Source organism: Rhagoletis zephyria, unplaced genomic scaffold (assembly GCF_001687245.7).
Source record: "Rhagoletis zephyria isolate East Lansing unplaced genomic scaffold, Rhagoletis_zephyria_1.1 Rzeph_scaffold_04990, whole genome shotgun sequence".
Lineage (NCBI taxonomy): Eukaryota > Metazoa > Arthropoda > Insecta > Diptera > Tephritidae > Rhagoletis > Rhagoletis zephyria.
In genome coordinates, this window is record NW_016162073.1 from 2,788 (window position 1) to 21,153 (window position 18,366).

An 18,366-nucleotide genomic window follows, 5' to 3' on the forward strand; every position below is an offset into this window, starting at 1 on the left:
AGGCATATAAGTCCTCGACTATTTTGCAATTGAAAATTATTTGCACACGCTTATAAAAAATATGTATAACAATCATTTTAGTAAATTCTATGCTCGTTTAGAGTACATACATACAGATATGTATGTGCACTTGCCTTTATGTATGGATCTGTGTCTCACTCTAGATCAGATTCGTATTTTTCTTTCAAGCTTTCACCACTGATTTTTCCAAAAATGTCCACGCTAAATGGCTTAATCAATCGCTGCTACATATCTACCTGTATGTAAATAATTCACTTTGAAACCTTAAACAGCACAAATACTTGTACACCTAATTGTTCTAATAGTAACTACATAGTTAATACGAAAAATTTTCACGATTATGTACATACATAGCTCTCCATATATTGTATATTGTATATATTTACATACGCGCTCGTATATTATGTAATATGATAATATATCCGAACGATATTAACATATTACGTATTTACTTTATCTTTGACTTTTGACTTTACCGATGTGCCGAATGTGATCTGATTTCAATCCATATACAACAAACATTCGCATACAATTACTCTTAGATAGCAGCAATGTGGTGATGCTCTCTTCCACGTCTCTGTTGCACGGTAATTGCGTGTTTAACCGAAACAACACTGTGGCTACTCAACAAGGCATGAAAACTTATTGGCTCTGCAAGTCCTATCGCATTAGTATGTGCCGAGCGCGTTGCATAACGCATCAGGGACGCGTCATATCAGCGACAGGAGTGCATAACCATCCACCACATATGAGAGGTAGTGGACCAGGTGGCGGTGGAGCTGGCAATGGCGCATCCGGAGGAAATCTGAGTGGAAGTACGAGTGGCGCCGGGTTTTCTATCGATGCCAATGTTCAGCAATCGACCTCAGTGCCAAGCTCTATCTCACCTTCAATTAGTTTAAATTCGATTAATATGTCCGGCACACTACTGCCCGGCGGCAATAATGCTGCAAGCGGTATGAATGCTGTCACAGGAACACGGCTACATCATACGACCGTGAGCAGTGTCATTGGTGCATCTATGTATCAACCACATAACTCCATGCATAATTCTCCCTCACAACAACTGCAGTTGCATCAAAATCAACAGCAACAACAACAGATGCAACACCAGCACCAGCAACAACCGCTGCATTCAGTAGGTGGCTCTATATCTCCGCCCCCAATCGGGGCGAGTTTAATGAGTTCTCCGCATGGGCGCACCCATTGTTCTCAGTCGGCTACTAGTCTCTTAATGTCGCATAACTCGACTGCCGATAGCGGGAGCAGTCACATCAATTTGCATCATCATCATCACCATCATCCCCATCACCACCAACAACATGTGATTGGCAGTTCAGGAAACGGCCAAGGATCAAACCGCATTATACAGAATCTATTGCATAGTGCGAATGCATCAAATGTTATGCACCATAGTCACCATTCCCAACTGCCACATACCATGGCGCACTTGACGCAACATCAGCATCACTCGAATTCGCACGAACAATTATCTCAACAACATCAACCGCATTTAGAGATAACGCCGCTAATGCAATCACCGCCACTCCCACCACCACCAACGCTTCATCTGCAAAGTCCATCGAATCAAAGTAATCAGTCGCAACACGGCAGTGGTGGTGCAAATTCGCTCAGCTCACCTTTAACAACAACACCAGTGATAGCTTCCAGCAGTAGCACACTAAAATCGCCAGCGCAAACGAGTCTGAGCGACGAAGCGATCTGTGTGTCGGAGGTGCAATCTCATCAGTCACATTCAGCGCATTTGAGCGGCGGCGGTGAGCAACAACAGCATCTGCTGAGCCACCATGGCGCAACACTGTCGCCGTCCGAATTAAATTCGAATACTGCCGTATCCTCACATTCAAAAGACGGCACGAGTGAGGCTCAACATCAAGCTCACGTCATTGACTCCATAACGATATCACCAGCCGAAGGACATAATTTCAAAATGGAAGATATGTAACTACTAAGTTCCTTAACGGCTCATTTTGAATGCAGCAAAACTTTAGATTGACTCACAATCAGAATATACAGTGCGTTCAAATACGCACCGCACCGAGCAACTTTGTTTTTTTGTTTTATTGCTAATATAATTACTTACATATTTACATACATATACATGCTATATACAAGTCAAGACAGCAATTAAAATATGCTAGTTTTTAAATAAACCATTGTGTTTTCGGTAAGTGCTCAAGAGGAAGGGGAAATGGGTGAACAAAGACACATACCTTGTGAGAACTTGGTAAGTTACAAAAACATACTTATAAGATTTTAGTGCATTGGAAAGTATAAAGATTACATATATATTTTTTTATTATTTATGATTAGGCAGTTGATTTTTATGCAAAAAATAAGCCTAAAAGTATATACCATATAACCAGAAGCAAAATGTATTAAAAATTTATTCCTTTTGCTTATAGATAAGTATCGTCGTTTAAAGTACAAAACCACGCATCGTCATTCTGCAAAACCGCGTAACTGACATTTGCTGCCAAAAATTGGATTTGCTCACACAAGCTCTTGGCTTAATCCTTAATCATGCGTTTTGAAATATACTAGGCAGAAATGCGATTTCTTTATAAAAAAGAGAACCATTTTTAAATATGAGTGTTTTGATGGAACCTCACATACGTGGTTTTGCATTATCCTGATACGCGGTTTTGCATTTTGTTAATACGCGGTTATGCACATTAAACGACGATGTGTAGTACATATTTGTAGGCTTGTTTTACATCAGCGTTTTTATAAAAAAACCGACCAGCGCGACCTCTAAGAAAACTTTTTTTTCAAAATAAAAAAAATACGTCTCTTTATTTATCACAAATAACAATATTCTGATATAGCGTTTATGAATTTCCAAACAGAGTGTTTTTATGAACCACTCTAATACATACAAACATATGTATGCATGTCCCCTGCAAACCATTTTTTCAGAGTATTCTGAATCGTAAAGAAATTTTAAAGAATTCGGAAAGATCCCATCCGATTTTTTGCCGAATTTTCTAAAATGAAATAAATTACGCACACTTCCATTCTTTTACGAAATTTCGGAAGAAAATCGGTAAAGAAATGAAAATAATGCTGCTATGTGAAGAATTTCTTGCAGACTTTTTTCAGAATTTTCTTTATTTTTCGTACAGAAATTTCTTTTCGAGTTCGTGTCAACCACTTCATATAATTTTCTTTGAAGATTCGGAAAAAAATCGTTACAGAAATCAGATACTCCTAAAGATTTCGTTAAGATTTCGGGAACTTTGGTTTGCAGGGTCACTAGTATTCGTTATGTAAACTCATGATACAAAAAAGAAGGTAATTTCAATAAACAACTTTTGACGGATAATAAAATTATATGAAGTTTCATAAATTGTGAGTATTATCAACGGCGTTGCCACTTTGATAATATTAAAACAATAAATCGGAGTATTTTCTTTCCCATATTTATACCAATGTAATAACATTTCAAATCAAAAACTATTATCAGTGCTTGGTACTTTTTTACTTACGTGGTTCGCACCTTTTATTAAAAATATTTAAAATGTAAACTGATAAAGGAGACTTTATCGTAATGGTTCTTTTCATTTTGTAATGAAAACCACGCACGCATTATTCTGTTATTTTTTTGTTTTCTTATTTTGAATGCAATCTTGCCATTTAAAAATCGAATTCTAAAGAATGTTCTTCGCAAATAAAACCTTTTTATATTTTGGTTCAAATTTACTTTCAAATTTCTCATCAGATTTTGCAAAAAATTAGACTTTGTGATTGGCGCATCATCATTGAATTTCACAAATTTTTAATTTATGCAAAACACCTGAAATCGGCTTGAACAGACCGCCCTCCGATAAACAACTAACAGATCGTCGTTTAAAGTACAAAACTGTGTATCAACAAAATGCACAGGTGCGTATGTGAGGTTGCATAAATTATTTTGTAGTGAGTAAAAACACTCATATTTCAATATGCGGTTTTGTACTTTAAGCGACGATATGTAAGTATATACTTTCTTCATGCGTTCTGAAACATAGTCGTAACCCCATTTTCAAAATCATGTAGCCGGCATAATTAAAAAAAAATATTTATTCTAGTGATCAGGTAGCATGAATTTGATGAAATGTCTTAATTTTATTAAAAGTCAAATGGTTAACAACAACAACGAATGTCATTAAATGAAACTACCTTCTTTTTTGTATCATGTGTAAACTAGTAATTTTTAAGTAAAAACCAAGCCAACTTCAATTCTCATATAAAAATTCAAGATTACCGTTTTTTTCGTAATCCAAATTAGTGCGGGACCACCTCTGAGGTACCACCTTCCCTTTATAAAAGAATGGCTGCATTTCCAAACGTCAAAATGCAAAGAATCAGTCTCTTTTATTTTTATTTCTAAACCTCAGCAGCTTGTAATGCCAAATATGCGCAATTACGGTTAGATGCTAGTTTTCACCTAGGTTGCGCAAGGTAGACTTTTTCTTCTAATGCGGTATGGAAATAAAAGAGACTGATGCTTTGTATTTTGACGTTTTGGAATGCACTCAATCACTGAAATCGGCTACATACATACATAAATGGTTCAAGGTTATACAAATAACAAAATTACTCTCTTGAAAGAGAGGAGCAAGAGAGAAAAAATAAAAGTCACCTGGAACGCGAAAAAAAACTTTTCCTGTAACTACTTCCATTTTTTTTTAATGTTAAGCGCCATGGAGACGATCAAATACGATCTTTATCAACCGTCTCACGTTTTGCACCTGGAACGCTTTCCTGCAAAAAAAAACCTGCAAATCGTGAATATCGTGAGCATCTGGAACGCAACTATAAAAAATTAGTTCTGTTCGCTATGCAAATGCCAGTAAGAATTAGCCAGTAACAAAATTCAGAGAATGAGGTATCTTACTATCCCATGAGAGAAACTTACTTAGTTTTGCGCGAACAATAGGGCTGTTCAGGATCTTGTGCATATGCTCTTGGATTTGCATATTCGTTGCAGTTGTAAATTGACAACAATAAAATATGAAGTGCCTACGATCCAGGACATTGGATTATTAAAATTAAGACGTGGAAATATTACATATCGTCACCTCGCGTTTCATCGAATTGCAACACTTTACATCATTTATTAATGCATAACGATCTTAGCATCGGCTCCTTGCATTTCAAATGAAGATATAGCACACTAGGGATGGTTAAATTCGATATTCCNTAGCATCGGCTCCTTGCATTTCAAATGAAGATATAGCACACTAGGGATGGGTAAATTCGATATTCCAAGCTTCGATATTCGAATNCGAAAGCATACGATTTCGACATTTTGCGTTTCGGTTAAACATTATTTCGAGATTTAAAAAATTTTTAAATTTCGACATTTCTCTTTCGACATTTTTATTTTCGACTTATCGTACGGATCCCGTTAAATATTTAACGTATACATCTGCGGAAGCGATTATTTAACTTTTTTTTAATTGAACGAACGGTACAGATTTTATAACTTGGTGTTAAATATTTAACGCAAACATCTCCGCACTCGATAAGGAAGTTTCAATTAAAAACATTTTTGGAAAATTCGAAAAAATTCGAATTAAATCGAATTTTCACCACCAAATTTTGAATCGAATAATCGAATATNGTAATTAAAAAATAAAGCTTATTCAAAACCATCGATTGATACCTATATTGGGGTAATTTATTTAACTTATTAAATAATTTGATTTTGATTACATACACACATCTACAGGGCAAGAACTTTCATTTAACACCTACCTCCTTTTTGAAAATCGAACGAAAGATACANATTTAAAAAATTTTTAAATTTCGACATTTCTCTTTCGACATTTTTATTTTCGACTTATCGTACGGATCCCGTTAAATATTTAACGTATACATCTGCGGAAGCGATTATTTAACTTTTTTTTAATTGAACGAACGGTACAGATTTTATAACTTGGTGTTAAATATTTAACGCAAACATCTCCGCACTCGATAAGGAAGTTTCAATTAAAAACATTTTTGGAAAATTCGAAAAAATTCGAATTAAATCGAATTTTCACCACCAAATTTTGAATCGAATAATCGAATATTTGGGAAATGTTCGAAATTCGGAAAAAATCGAATTTCAACCCCCCACTACCCATCCCTATAGCACACATAGACCTAAAGTGCGATTAACTAAAAAAAAAAAATTGGGCGATTTCTTTGCATAAATAAATCCATAGGATTTATATCCAATTAATGGAAATTTTTTTGTCTTCATGATTATATACATTAACTAAGAAACTAGTTTTATACCTGTTTTTAANATTTTTATTTTCGACATTTTTTGTTTTCGACATTTTTCCTTTCGACAATTTTTTTCTCGACATTCTTGATTTTCTAACAATTTTTTTTCGACATTTTTTTTTCGGTGTTTTTAGTTTCGACAATTTAAATTTCGACGTATCGTACCAGACCCAGTATTATCTTTTAATTTTTAACTCTTGTAAACAATAAAGAACAAAAAAGCATGTATTAGCAGCAACTAAAAAAATATGAACATTTTACAAAAGATAACGTCGCAAACTCCTATAATAAAAAGATTCAATTAAGTATCCAATGCTGAAATTAAAGAAGCTGAAAAGCTATTTACTTTTATTCCAACATACATATACTACATACCAGTGTTGGGCGTTAATCAATTAATTTTTAATTATCTTGTTAATTGATTGAAAAAGTAATTGCAATTAAATTAATTGCGATTAAACTTTTAAACTAATAACACCCTCCAATTAAATTAGTTGCAATTAAACTTTAGATTATTTGCAATTAAAATTTCGACGCTAAACATCAACAAGGGCGCTGGACCCGATGACCTTCCAAACATATTTAAAAAAAAAATTGCGATATTAGTCTCTGCGAACCTATTATACACATTCTAGACAAATCCACATAAACAGGCTGTTTTACATCTGCCTGGAAAATAAAAATCAGATGATCAATCTAAAGTTACAAACTTCAGACCAATATGCATTCAGTCGTCGTTGGCCAAGTTGTTCGAAGAACTAATTCTTCCGCAGCTAACATTTGCATTCAGAAACATAATTACTAAAAAGCAACATGGGTTCCTCGGAGGCAGGTCGACAACCACAAACCTATACATTTACATCAAGGCAAATTTCAACTCGTTAGGCAAGGAACGTAATGTTCATGTAAGGCTTTCGACATGGTGGACCACGAATTATTATTAAAAGAAAACGTAAGTCAATATGGTATTAAACGTGAACCACTCCAGTGGCTTCGCTCATATCTCACTGGCAGACACCCGCGTGTGCGCGTAAAGGGCCACTTGTCAAGAGAGTACGACGTTGTATCTGGAGTCCCGCAAGTGTCACACCTCCGCCCAAATTTATTCAACATTTTTATAAACGATATCGATATTAATTTAATTGCAATTACTTTTTTTATAACAATTAACCTACTTATAAATTCGATAAAAAGTACGGTACAGGCCTGAGATGTGGATAGCTATCATATCCACGTCCCAGGCCTATATATGTAGGAGGCATTTTTAATCGTTAATTTTTAATGATATTCACAAAACAATTGAAAAGTTGTTAATTGCAGAAAATTACATTTAACAATTGATTAATTGTTAATTGCTACCGCTACAATTAACAATTATTTAATTGTTATTTTTCACAATTGACAATTAATTAATGGTTAGTTATAATTCTCCACAATTACAATTAACCAATTGTTAGTTAAAGTGAAAGCAATTAACAATTAATTGTTAATTGTTTTTACAATTAAAATTTGCCCAACACTGATACATACATGCATAAGTAATTCGTCCTTCCATTAAATGTCTCGTTGCATGCATCATTCAAGAGGTCATCAATTCTAAAACAGGTAATACAAATTTGTAATTGAACTCTGTAGAGTTGAATTTCATGAGGATATAATACATACATTCATCTATCTAAAACAAGTAAATTTTGGGGAATTCGCCAAATGTCCTGTCCATGAAATGAAGACATACATAATTACTAATTAACAATATATCTTTCACTTTTTTATGAAGAATATAAATTAATACATATGTATTTATTATTTCTATGTCCGCTTTAGTTGCTCCTGGCGAGCATTGGTTTCATGGTAAACTGGAGTTTATGTTAAGTCAGCGCGGGAAACCTCTCTTGGTACATGACGGTCATACTTTTGGCATACAATACGTACGCAAGGATAAAAAGTATTGGCAGTGCAATTTGTCAAGAAAATTTAATTGTAAAGCTCGTGTCACCACCACTGACAAAGGTGAGATTCTTGTTACAAACAACGAGCACTGCCACACCGAAATACGTCAGCATCTACGTAAAGATTATCAACGTAATAAAGTTATGATGAATGCATTACTGAATTTGAGCACAAACATAAGGCGTCAGAGCAAGAATGACAGCACCACAAACAATTTCAATAATTTAAATAATTTTTCGGCGTTAGCTTCTCATAGTAGCAGTTTGTTGAATGCTGCCGCCACTGCTGCTGTCATTGGAGCATCCAACAGCGGCCATATGCATAGTTTTCACAGTGAGAACGTCGAACAACCGCAGCATCACATTCCGGGCGTGGTCGATTTCACGAAGGATAGAGGTGAGAATTCTCCGTCCACCCGCATCGATCCTCCCACTCACAATCAATTAACCATCGACGAAAATGCCGATACATCGGTGCCTTTGGACTGCGGTCTGCGACAAGCTACGGTGACAGCGGGACCAAGTGATTTTGAAAAAGAAGTAAACAATCGGGGTAATAATTATAACGGCACAGCTTGGAAGTGCAAAAATGAGATCGTAGACTCCTGAAACCAAAAAAAAATCATTAGCTTAATGCCATTCGTTTATAGGATGAACGCAAATTAATTTGTATTTATAGGAAATTTAGTTTACCAAAGACCGCCGACACTCGGATGCTTTCACTAAAGCGTATAAAATACTCGTACTTGTTAAAACTCAACGTACAACACCCAAATCCAAAGAATTTTTTATCTACATACCTTTTTCTAAATATAAAATAAAGTTGACAATTTGTTTTATTTTAAGAAATTATTTTTTTTAATAAAATACAATTCGGGGAAGTGATTTGTTTTTTATTTCGCATTTTAGCTAGTACAAATCGAATGCCACATTTAAATATTAATTACACGACTTAGCTTCTGGATGCGATTTAGTAGTAGATCGCCCTGTTTAATGGTAGCTTGGTATTGCCAGTTTTTGTTATCTGGTCGATTGGTTTCTACAATACCGCCGACGCGATCCACTTTTGCGTGGAGGCGACCAGCTGCAATGAAACGTGAAAGTTCTTGGTCTATGTAGTCTACATCTACACCGAATGCCTCCGCCATGTATTGCAATGTTAACGACCGATAGGATTCAAGTAGTTGTGTGTAAGCGAGAATGCGCATTTCGCGAACATAGAATCGATAGTGCGGATGTGCCAAGTAGTCTGCACGTAGTACTAATTCCACCTCAGCTAAGTGTTTGAAAAATTCGGCATATTGACAATTGTAAAGTGCAAATAGGTAACTCTTTACATCAGGCAGACCATGAAGCACTTCCTGAATTTCGGCGCCCTTGACTACTTTGTCCCGCAATTCATTACGGGGCAATGCAATCATTGCTACATATACAGTGTATCGCACAAATGTGGGGTAATCCATCAGTTCATAGGAGGTGAAGGTACTCACGGTATCCAAGAAGAAGTTAGCAGCTGCTTTAAAATCTCGCACTGCTACTGAATAAATGCCTTGATAAACCTTGAGACGGTTGCGTCGATCCCAGTCACCGCCCTCCTCAATGAGATGTTTGGCCTTATCAATGTTTCGGGTTATTAAATCATGGTCTAGGTAGAAAAGACCAAGACGTATAAGATGAAAGATAATGTCTAAACGATGACCGAGTGATACCGTCTTTTCATATGTTTTACGAAAAGCAGTTTCGGCTGCAGCTTTGTCACCGATGCGACACAAGTATTCAGACTTCTTCAAATTGGCCTCGCGTACCTCCATCTCGCCCAAATTTTTTTCTGCATCTTCTATTGCTTCATCTAACTTTGTTAACTCCAAACGATTTTGCTCCTTCATACGAGCAAGCAAATCCTTATCCACTACCCAATTCAATTCCAAGCATATGTGTTCGTACCAAGGGGCCATGTTGTCAGCACGCACTGCGTCCAATAATTTCAATTTCAAGGCAGCATCTTGTTTATGCTCTGGTAGCGACAAGAGAAACTTGTACTGAGCTAATTCCAATTTGGGGTTCTTCTCTAGACCCTCTTCTTCCAAGTTTTCGACAGGCATTTCAATGTAACACAACAGCAAAGTCGAAAATATCAAACGAACTATAAAAACCTTTTTTGTTATTCAAGCCGCAAAGTCATGTACCTACTAAACTTGGCTGCTGTTCACTGGCTTGGTTCACGCCCCCTAATATTTACAGCTGATGGCCTGACAAATTCTAATTAGAAATTTAGCATCCGAATTTTTATGATGGCCAATATAAAAATTATAATTGTTTTAATCAAAATATATATGCACTTATCCTAATGTAATAGAAGAAGAAGCTTTAAAAACAATTTTAAACGCAATCTATGGAATCGTTTTGATTAAAATATTTTTTCCAAATACAACCATGCAAAACGCAGCGAATTCGTTGACAGCTGTCAAGTGAATAGAAAAAAGAGGGTGTTGATCGATAATCACAGAAAAGTGAAAATTAGCAAAATTTTTAATTCAAGTTGGACGTTTTGGTGTTGTATATACTATTGAAGGAAGTGAAAAGGCTTTTTGCTGAAATGATTGGTGGATTATTTGTATATAACCACAAGGGGGAGGTACTAATCAGTCGCGTATATCGTGATGATATTGGACGTAATGCAGTGGATGCTTTTCGTGTCAACGTCATCCATGCAAGGCAGCAAGTGCGTTCCCCGGTAACGAATATTGCAAGAACAAGTTTTTTCCATATAAAGGTATGTAGTCTTAAAAAAATAAATTTTTTACATAAATGTAATAAATATTTTTTAGCGTGCCAATATTTGGCTAGCTGCCGTGACCAAACAAAATGTAAATGCAGCAATGGTATTCGAATTCCTATTAAAAATTATCGAAGTAATGCAGTCATACTTTGGTAAAATTTCTGAAGAAAACATTAAGAATAACTTCGTTTTAATATATGAATTGCTCGACGAGATACTCGACTTCGGTTATCCGCAGAACACGGACTCTGGCACGCTGAAGACGTTCATAACGCAGCAGGGTATTAAGTCAGCCACTAAGGAAGAACAAATGCAAATCACCTCACAGGTAACCGGTCAAATCGGATGGCGGCGTGAAGGCATAAAATACCGTCGCAATGAACTTTTCCTCGACGTGTTAGAGTACGTGAATCTACTGATGAGTCCACAGGGCCAAGTGCTTTCCGCACATGTTGCTGGAAAAGTAGTTATGAAGTCGTATCTTTCAGGTATGTATGTGCTAAACAGCATCCTAAAGCAACAAGAATAAAATTTTTTAAATTTCTTTATACAGGAATGCCAGAGTGTAAATTTGGTATAAATGACAAAATAGTGATGGAATCTAAAGGCCGTGGCATTGGCGGCAATTCAGAGGCGGAAACCTCACGCTCAGGCAAGCCTGTTGTCGTAATCGATGACTGTCAGTTTCATCAGTGTGTGAAATTGAGTAAATTCGAAACCGAGCACTCCATTAGTTTTATTCCACCCGATGGAGAATTCGAGTTAATGCGCTATCGCACTACCAAAGACATTTCATTGCCATTCCGAGTTATTCCTCTTGTACGAGAAGTTGGCCGTACCAAAATGGAGGTAAAAGTAGTACTGAAATCGAATTTCAAACCGTCACTATTAGGCCAGAAAATAGAAGTAAAAATTCCGACGCCATTGAACACTTCGGGAGTACAATTGATTTGTCTCAAGGGGAAAGCCAAATACAAGGCTTCAGACAACGCAATTGTGTGGAAAATAAAGCGTATGGCAGGCATGAAAGAGACTCAACTATCAGCGGAAATTGAGTTGTTAGAAACGGATACGAAGAAAAAATGGACACGTCCACCTATTTCAATGAATTTCGAAGTACCATTCGCGCCATCAGGATTTAAAGTACGATATCTAAAAGTATTTGAACCAAAACTGAATTACTCCGATCACGATGTTGTAAAATGGGTACGCTACATTGGCCGCAGTGGTCTCTATGAAACTCGCTGTTAAAATGGCGAAGACTCTGGACGAGTAAAAGAGTAAAGAGTTTTCCGATTTGTATTCTCAATCTAATTGAACGCGCTATATTCCACACTAGTTCTTAAATGTATAGCCATTACATACTACATACATAAATGCATATTAATCATATTATTTAATCACATTTTTTATTATGACATTCTAATTTTGTAAAATTACTATTGGTCTTTATTACATACGTATATTCCTCAATTTTATACTACATACCTATGATATTATTTTTTTTTCATAACATGAATGTTAATTAAAAAAAATCACGTTTTCTGCGAACAACTTATGCGAATACAAAAGTGAATATGCTCTAACCTCCCTTTGTGATTCTTAGATTTCTATTCAAAATTTTCATGCGGTTCAACAAATGTAAACCTTTATAAACTAAACACAGTATATGTGTGAAATCTTAAGTTTGTGTAGGAATTAGCCCAGCAGAGTGGTACTGTCGTACCAATTTTATCTGTGTACGATTAAATGGAAATGATTAACAAAAAATGTTTAGAAAATATGAAGGTTCCATGAACTTCTTTCTTGTTGATGCTAGCATCCACAGAAGATGTGTACTCATGAGCAACGTGCAAATGTTTGCAGAGGAATTGAAATTGGTGGAGTCAAAGGTAACAAAAAGTGTGATGAGCACAGAAATTTATGTATATGGAGTTAAATAATGGAATTAGATGGCTTGTATTCTCATACATACATATATAAATGTCAAAACCTATAATATGTATGCATATGTTTCCACATATTGCTCACTTTTCTTCTGTTGTATAATAGGCGTAAGCATATCGAGCCCTAACCGCCAAAGTAACGTAAGCGACACTATTTACAAAATTTTCTTTTTGATGCAGAAATATTCCTAGAGCATCTAGATGCATTTCTGCATCAAAGAGAAAATTTTGAAAAAAATGTCGCTTACGTTATTTTGGCGGTTAGGGCTCGATATGTATAGACCGTAAGATAATAAATATGTATGAAGAAATTCTAGAACACAAAACTCGAAACATGTAGAAATATTATAATTATGTTAAAAGTGTTGAATTGACAGTTACGACAAATAAAAATTTAAATAATTTAATAACGGCGTTTTTCTTTTAGTGAGTGATGTCAGCCAAGTAAATCGGTTCAAAAATGAGTCATTTTGCTCCAGATATGCAGATCCAAAAAAAGCAGTTCAGTAGAAAAATGACATAAGCAGAACGTTTGCGAGTTTTCATCGCGTAAACCCACTATTATTTATTGCGAAAATGTTTACTGAAAGTGGTAAAATATGTACATAGATATGTGCTATTACGAAAATATGACGAAAAATCGCAACTACCTTCGAATCGAAATACCTCCCTAGCAACAGTTTAATGAGTTTTGGCGAGCATTAATATACTGACATTAGGGTGGTAGGAACTGAGATTTGCTGGGTAAGTAGTAGAACAGGGTACTTGGGGTCAATGAAAAGTTGTATTCGTCCGGAAAAGAAATCGAAATTGCCTTGTCGATACTTTAGATCCACGGTTGAACGGCGAAGTTTTTTTCTGGTATGGCCTAGGGTACATACATATATATGTATATATTACTAGGGTGTTCGACTAATCGCCCTTTTTCGAAACCGGTTTCGAAAATGGCAATTTGAAAAAAACTCAATTTCAAATTAAGAAAAAAACCGATAAATCGGTATTAAAATACGTATTTTCTCTACAGTAACACTTCCTGTTAGTCAGAAAACAGGACGGAAATTGCAATATCACTGCTAAATATAGGTATATCTTTAACTTAGAAATCAAAAAGCAAAATTACTTCGAAGTATTTTGGATTAAACAGAAAAAAAAGAATTAGTGCAAATTAGTGGGCTTCACGAATCCTAACAAGATTAAATCGTTAAAACAACAGTCTTTTTTCGAAAAAACGTCGGCCATGTAGAACCGACGACACTAACCACCTACATCCCAAATTCGCCGGATCAGGCCTTTCACTGATTTAGAGCTTAGTAAGCTGCAACAAGAGGAACCGCAAAGATTTTGGTTTGATTTTCCTTTATTTTGTTTAAGTAGTTTTCTCGGATTCCAGCATTTGCTATCGTAAATTTTGGTCCCTAAAAATCTCCAAATGAATAGCAGCCGCGCCTAAAACAGTCAACATCTAGTTACATGCCCCTCATATTGCATTGCTTCTGTTACTATTCCATGTTGCGTGCTTTTAGGCCCCACTGCTTTTCATTTAGAGAATTTTGACGATGGAAATTTAGCCTAGCGATTGCCAGATTTATACTCCAGTATTCCGATACAAAATTAATAAAAATTTTCTATATAAATCTTCTTATTTGGCAGTACAACCATTTGTCGTTTTGGGCCTAGACCAAAAAACTTCGCTAGTTGCCTCTCTCCTTTGCGGATTTGCGCCAGTTTTTCATCCCAAGTGAGGACAGATCTTCTGCACTTGGTGCTTCCATTGTGTTCGTGGGCGCCCTTGTTTTCGTTGTCCACCCATGGGTGCGAAGTCGAAGGATCTTTTCAAGCTGCAAAATCCTCCGTTGACATCCGTGGGCTTCAGGCCAGCGATGTCAATATCGTCTGCATATGCCAGCAACATTGTGATTTTTCTGTATATGGTGCCGCTGCGATTCAGATTGGCAGCTCTTATAACGCTATGTATGTACATACATATGTAGTTCATTTTCAATAAAATAAATATTTCCGCCAACTTAAATATGTATATCAAGTAGTATGTGTATCTGGAAAAAACATCTAACGGTAAACTCAAAGTTAGGAATAATTTAGAGCAGGGGTTCCCAAACTTCACCCACTAAATAGCTTTCATTTTATGTAACCGCACATCAAATTACTAAAAAATAAAGGCACTACAATAACTCAGTTTTAGAGGGCGTGTTTTTCACATATGGGCCATTCCATTGTGATGGGTGGGACATTTTACTCGGAAATATGTGACCTGGTCTACGAAAAGGGAGCTTACGTGCGAAAACTAGTTTTCTGTGAAAAAGCTGTTAAAAGTAAGCAACTCGTTTCGTCAGTTTCTCATTATCTCGTTAATTGTTCTCCGCGCCGGACGTCCAGTAAGTGTTGTTGTTGGTCCAGTAAGTGTTGTTGTTGGTCGGAATATTATTATAGTTCATCGTGTAAGTTGCTAGTGTGGAACATTTAAAAATTTAAAATTAAAAAAAAATTTTTAGTACACTTCTAAGCAAGTTAGGATATTCTGCTTTTCACCACGCGAAAAAGCATCTCATCTTCCATCCGAATCAACCAAAAAGTGAAAATTGATTTTTTGACACCTAAGCCCCCTTTCCGTAGACCAGGTCACATATAATCATTTGTAAATTAAATTATGTTCTTTGTAGGTTTTATTTGAATGAATGTGACTAGTGGCACATTGAAAATCCCTCCATTTTACCTTTGCGCACTAAAAGACGAATCTTAGGCAAAAAATACTTAATTTTGAAATAATAATGAAATTATAAACTGCACGCTTGCGTTTCTATTGAAAATTAAGCTTTTTTTTTGATTTTCATAGGAACAACTGTTAAAAAATATTTAAAGTTGTGACTGGTGTGACAGATTGTTGTGACTGTTGTAAGTGATTATACATATTGTTCGATTCCACAGAAAAGTAAGCCATTCCGATTTTGTCTCTCTTTCAAGTATTGTAAATATTGGTGATTACACTGGATCACAAATTTTAATTTTGATTTTGTTCTCCAGGCGCCTTTATCCAATTTGTATGTAGAATCGCTCGCTGATTCTGAAAAGCGAGTTAACTTTTTTTTGTAAGGATACGTTTTCCAGATATTGGCAATTTAACGTTATTTAGCTTAAAAAAAAGAGTGGTTCCACTTAATCAGGCATATCTTACGAACCAATTAAATGATCGTAATACGAGATACGGTAAATGAAAGAAAATAAAATTCTCCATAAACCCTGCATATATCACTTTTCGATCGCCCTGGCGGTTTCTGAAAAATTAATTAATCATTCCAGATTTTTTGTTTTTTTTTTTGATGGAAAAATGCAAAAAATTCAAATTTTAACGGGGAAAAAGTCAAGAAGCAACAGCTGCTTAGTAAATGTCTTGGCGTTGTGTTAAAGCCTATTATTTTAGAAAAAAAATTAAGCTACCAATGAAAAAAATCGATAAATAAATTAAAAAATAATGATTGGTCGAATTAAATGGATTTTTTATATGAAATATGAGCAGGAAAGAGTGTTACTCATACGCCACGTACATCTGAGTAAGTAAAGTGTTTGTATCGTATACAAGAGGTGTCATAAATGATTAATTAATTTCTTAGAAACTGTCAGAGCTATCGAAAAGTGATGTACATACACTTTATGGAGAATTTTATTTGATTTCACTTCCCGTAACCCGTATTATGATTATTCAATTGGTCCGTAAAATATACGTGATTAAGTGAAACCCCTATTTTTTAAAGCTGAATATATAGGAATTGAATAGTGGTATACATAGAACATTTTTGCTGTAAACCAGTGTTATTGGTGTTCACTATATCTGTCAGCTGCTCTTGACACTAATTCTTATCATGTCCAAGCATTTTTTGTTTAATATTTGGCTCCTTTTGTCGAAAGAACCTAAAAACAGGTTTCAATACAACAACAAGGAAAATTACAAAAATGTAAGCTTTCCTTAATTTATTTTGGCGGATGAAGTTCTGAACAGTACAAAATAAATTTGTTTAACAACATTCGTTCTAAGTTAGTGAAAAAGTTGTTTCGAACTCCTTGTACGTCGTAATGAAATGTACCGCAATATAAAGTGTAAATGCTGTGACAGACGGCAAAGCGTATGCATATAATCTGGCACACATATGCGCATAATAATTTTACCCTTATGGACGGCAGTAATTCGTATAGACGAGGCGCAAGGGCGTGGGTTCGAGTTCCACGGCCAGTAGAATTTTCATTTACTTCGTTTTCATTCTTTTTTTATAAGTTCGATATATTTTTTACGTTGCTTTCAGTTAGTTGTTGTTGACTTTTTAATAAAATTCAACTCTAAAAATTTAAATTATATAATAGTAAAATAAAAAAATGTGATATAAAATAAAGCAAATAAAAATAAAATAAAGTAAAATTAAATATGGGTGTTTCCAGCGGAAGGTCCACCACGACAAAAAAAATAAAAGTTTTATATCTAACGTATTTACGGGCCGATTTGTCTGCTTTTTAAAATATATACTGGCTATGTAAGTAGAATCATATTTGCATAAAATGGTCTTCCTAGGTGGTGCCAAGGTCGAGATATTTCGAAAAACCGTATTTATGGTCCGATTTGGTTCGAATTTGGCGTATGTGGTTGAAACATAATAAATCATAGATTTAAGTCAAAATATAAAGTATATTCGACATAAAATACATGTTTTATTTGCGTTAAAAATTCATTTAAAAGCAATATTAACAAAAATATAACGATGGAAATTTATGTCACGTCACGCCACGTCACGTCACGTTTCACACTTGGGGTTGTAAAAGAGAATTGAAACAATTTGCATTAATTCAAAAAACTCTAAAAACAACTAGAATTGCTCCAAATCATATTAAAATAAGTTTCATGAAATTAGCCATCCACAATTCACAGAGTTTTGCGATTTTATAAGAAAAGAAAAAATCAACTTCCATTTTTTGTCACGAGGGTCCCTTTAAATTTTTATATTTCAGGACCAAGCAGTTCGATTGATTTCATTTTTCGGTTAAATGTAGAGCTAATTATGTGCTATACAATGGCCCAAAAAAGTTAAAGAAAACAAATGGTATTCCTTTTTTGTATCACATTGAAATCGTACGACTGTCACGTGCGCCACCATGGGAATGCCCATATCTAAAACAAATAAAATAAAAAAATTTAAATAAATAATAAAAACAAAACAAAAGAAATTCGCTATCGCTCCAACCGAGGATCAAACCTAGTAAATACAGGCTTGTAGCCCGCAACTCTCACCACTAGTAATGTTCCGATACGAGTACATATGAGAAAAAACTCGAGTACCTCTACCAAGTACCGAGTATTTTTTGTACTTTTGATACATGTGACCAAGTACCT

General features: G+C 35.2%; 5 protein-coding genes across 6 annotated transcripts in view; 4 read left to right on the top strand and 1 right to left on the bottom strand.

Moving 5' to 3' along the window:
- Positions 1 to 514: 514 nt before the first annotated feature.
- On the top strand, positions 515 to 2,091 carry LOC108371442 (la-related protein CG11505-like; the record flags this gene model as incomplete). Its single annotated transcript, XM_017627005.1, has 1 exon — positions 515 to 2,091. A coding segment is annotated over one exon (1,473 nt), but the record flags the coding sequence as incomplete, so codon positions are not given.
- Positions 2,092 to 2,182: 91 nt separating this feature from the next.
- On the top strand, positions 2,183 to 9,101 carry LOC108371449 (uncharacterized). Of its 2 annotated transcripts, XM_017627014.1 has the most exons (2): positions 2,183 to 2,269; positions 8,125 to 9,099. In XM_017627014.1, exon 2 carries the CDS (start codon positions 8,166 to 8,168, stop codon positions 8,856 to 8,858), a length of 693 nt encoding a protein of 230 aa, XP_017482503.1. In that variant the 5' UTR covers positions 2,183 to 2,269; positions 8,125 to 8,165; the 3' UTR covers positions 8,859 to 9,099. The 2 variants fall into 2 exon arrangements, with proteins under 2 accessions (XP_017482503.1, XP_017482502.1); XM_017627013.1 differs by lacking the exon at positions 2,183 to 2,269 and having other exon boundaries at positions 6,575 to 9,101.
- Positions 9,102 to 9,121: 20 nt separating this feature from the next.
- Positions 9,122 to 10,460, bottom strand: Rpn7 (regulatory particle non-ATPase 7). The gene has a single exon (XM_017627012.1). It carries the CDS (start codon positions 10,349 to 10,351, stop codon positions 9,182 to 9,184), a length of 1,170 nt encoding a protein of 389 aa, XP_017482501.1. The 5' UTR covers positions 10,352 to 10,460; the 3' UTR covers positions 9,122 to 9,181.
- A 245-nt stretch (positions 10,461 to 10,705) lies between these two features.
- Positions 10,706 to 13,086, top strand: AP-2mu (adaptor protein complex 2, mu subunit). Its single transcript, XM_017627011.1, has 3 exons — positions 10,706 to 11,022; positions 11,078 to 11,516; positions 11,582 to 13,086. Exons 1-3 carry the CDS (start codon positions 10,846 to 10,848, stop codon positions 12,277 to 12,279), a joined length of 1,314 nt encoding a protein of 437 aa, XP_017482500.1. The 5' UTR covers positions 10,706 to 10,845; the 3' UTR covers positions 12,280 to 13,086.
- The window catches only part of LOC108371443 (protein D2-like), a 9,055-nt gene continuing 3,486 nt past the window's right edge, over positions 12,798 to 18,366 (top strand). Inside the window, exon 1 of the mRNA XM_017627006.1 lies at positions 12,798 to 12,920. Coding sequence (XP_017482495.1) covers positions 12,798 to 12,920 — 123 coding nt within the window. The remainder of the gene's footprint in view (positions 12,921 to 18,366) is intronic.

Excerpts from the sequence above, each read along its gene's own strand:
- LOC108371449 (XM_017627013.1), top strand. The coding sequence starts at position 8,112 with ATGTCCGCTTTAGTTGCTCCTGGCGAGCATTGGTTTCATGGTAAACTG.
- AP-2mu (XM_017627011.1), top strand. The coding sequence starts at position 10,846 with ATGATTGGTGGATTATTTGTATATAACCACAAGGGGGAGGTACTAATC. Across the intron at positions 11,023-11,077 it reads CAAGTTTTTTCCATATAAAG|CGTGCCAATATTTGGCTAGC; the intron begins GTATGTAGTCTT and ends AATATTTTTTAG. Across the intron at positions 11,517-11,581 it reads TATGAAGTCGTATCTTTCAG|GAATGCCAGAGTGTAAATTT; the intron begins GTATGTATGTGC and ends TTCTTTATACAG.
- Rpn7 (XM_017627012.1), bottom strand. The coding sequence starts at position 10,351 with ATGCCTGTCGAAAACTTGGAAGAAGAGGGTCTAGAGAAGAACCCCAAA.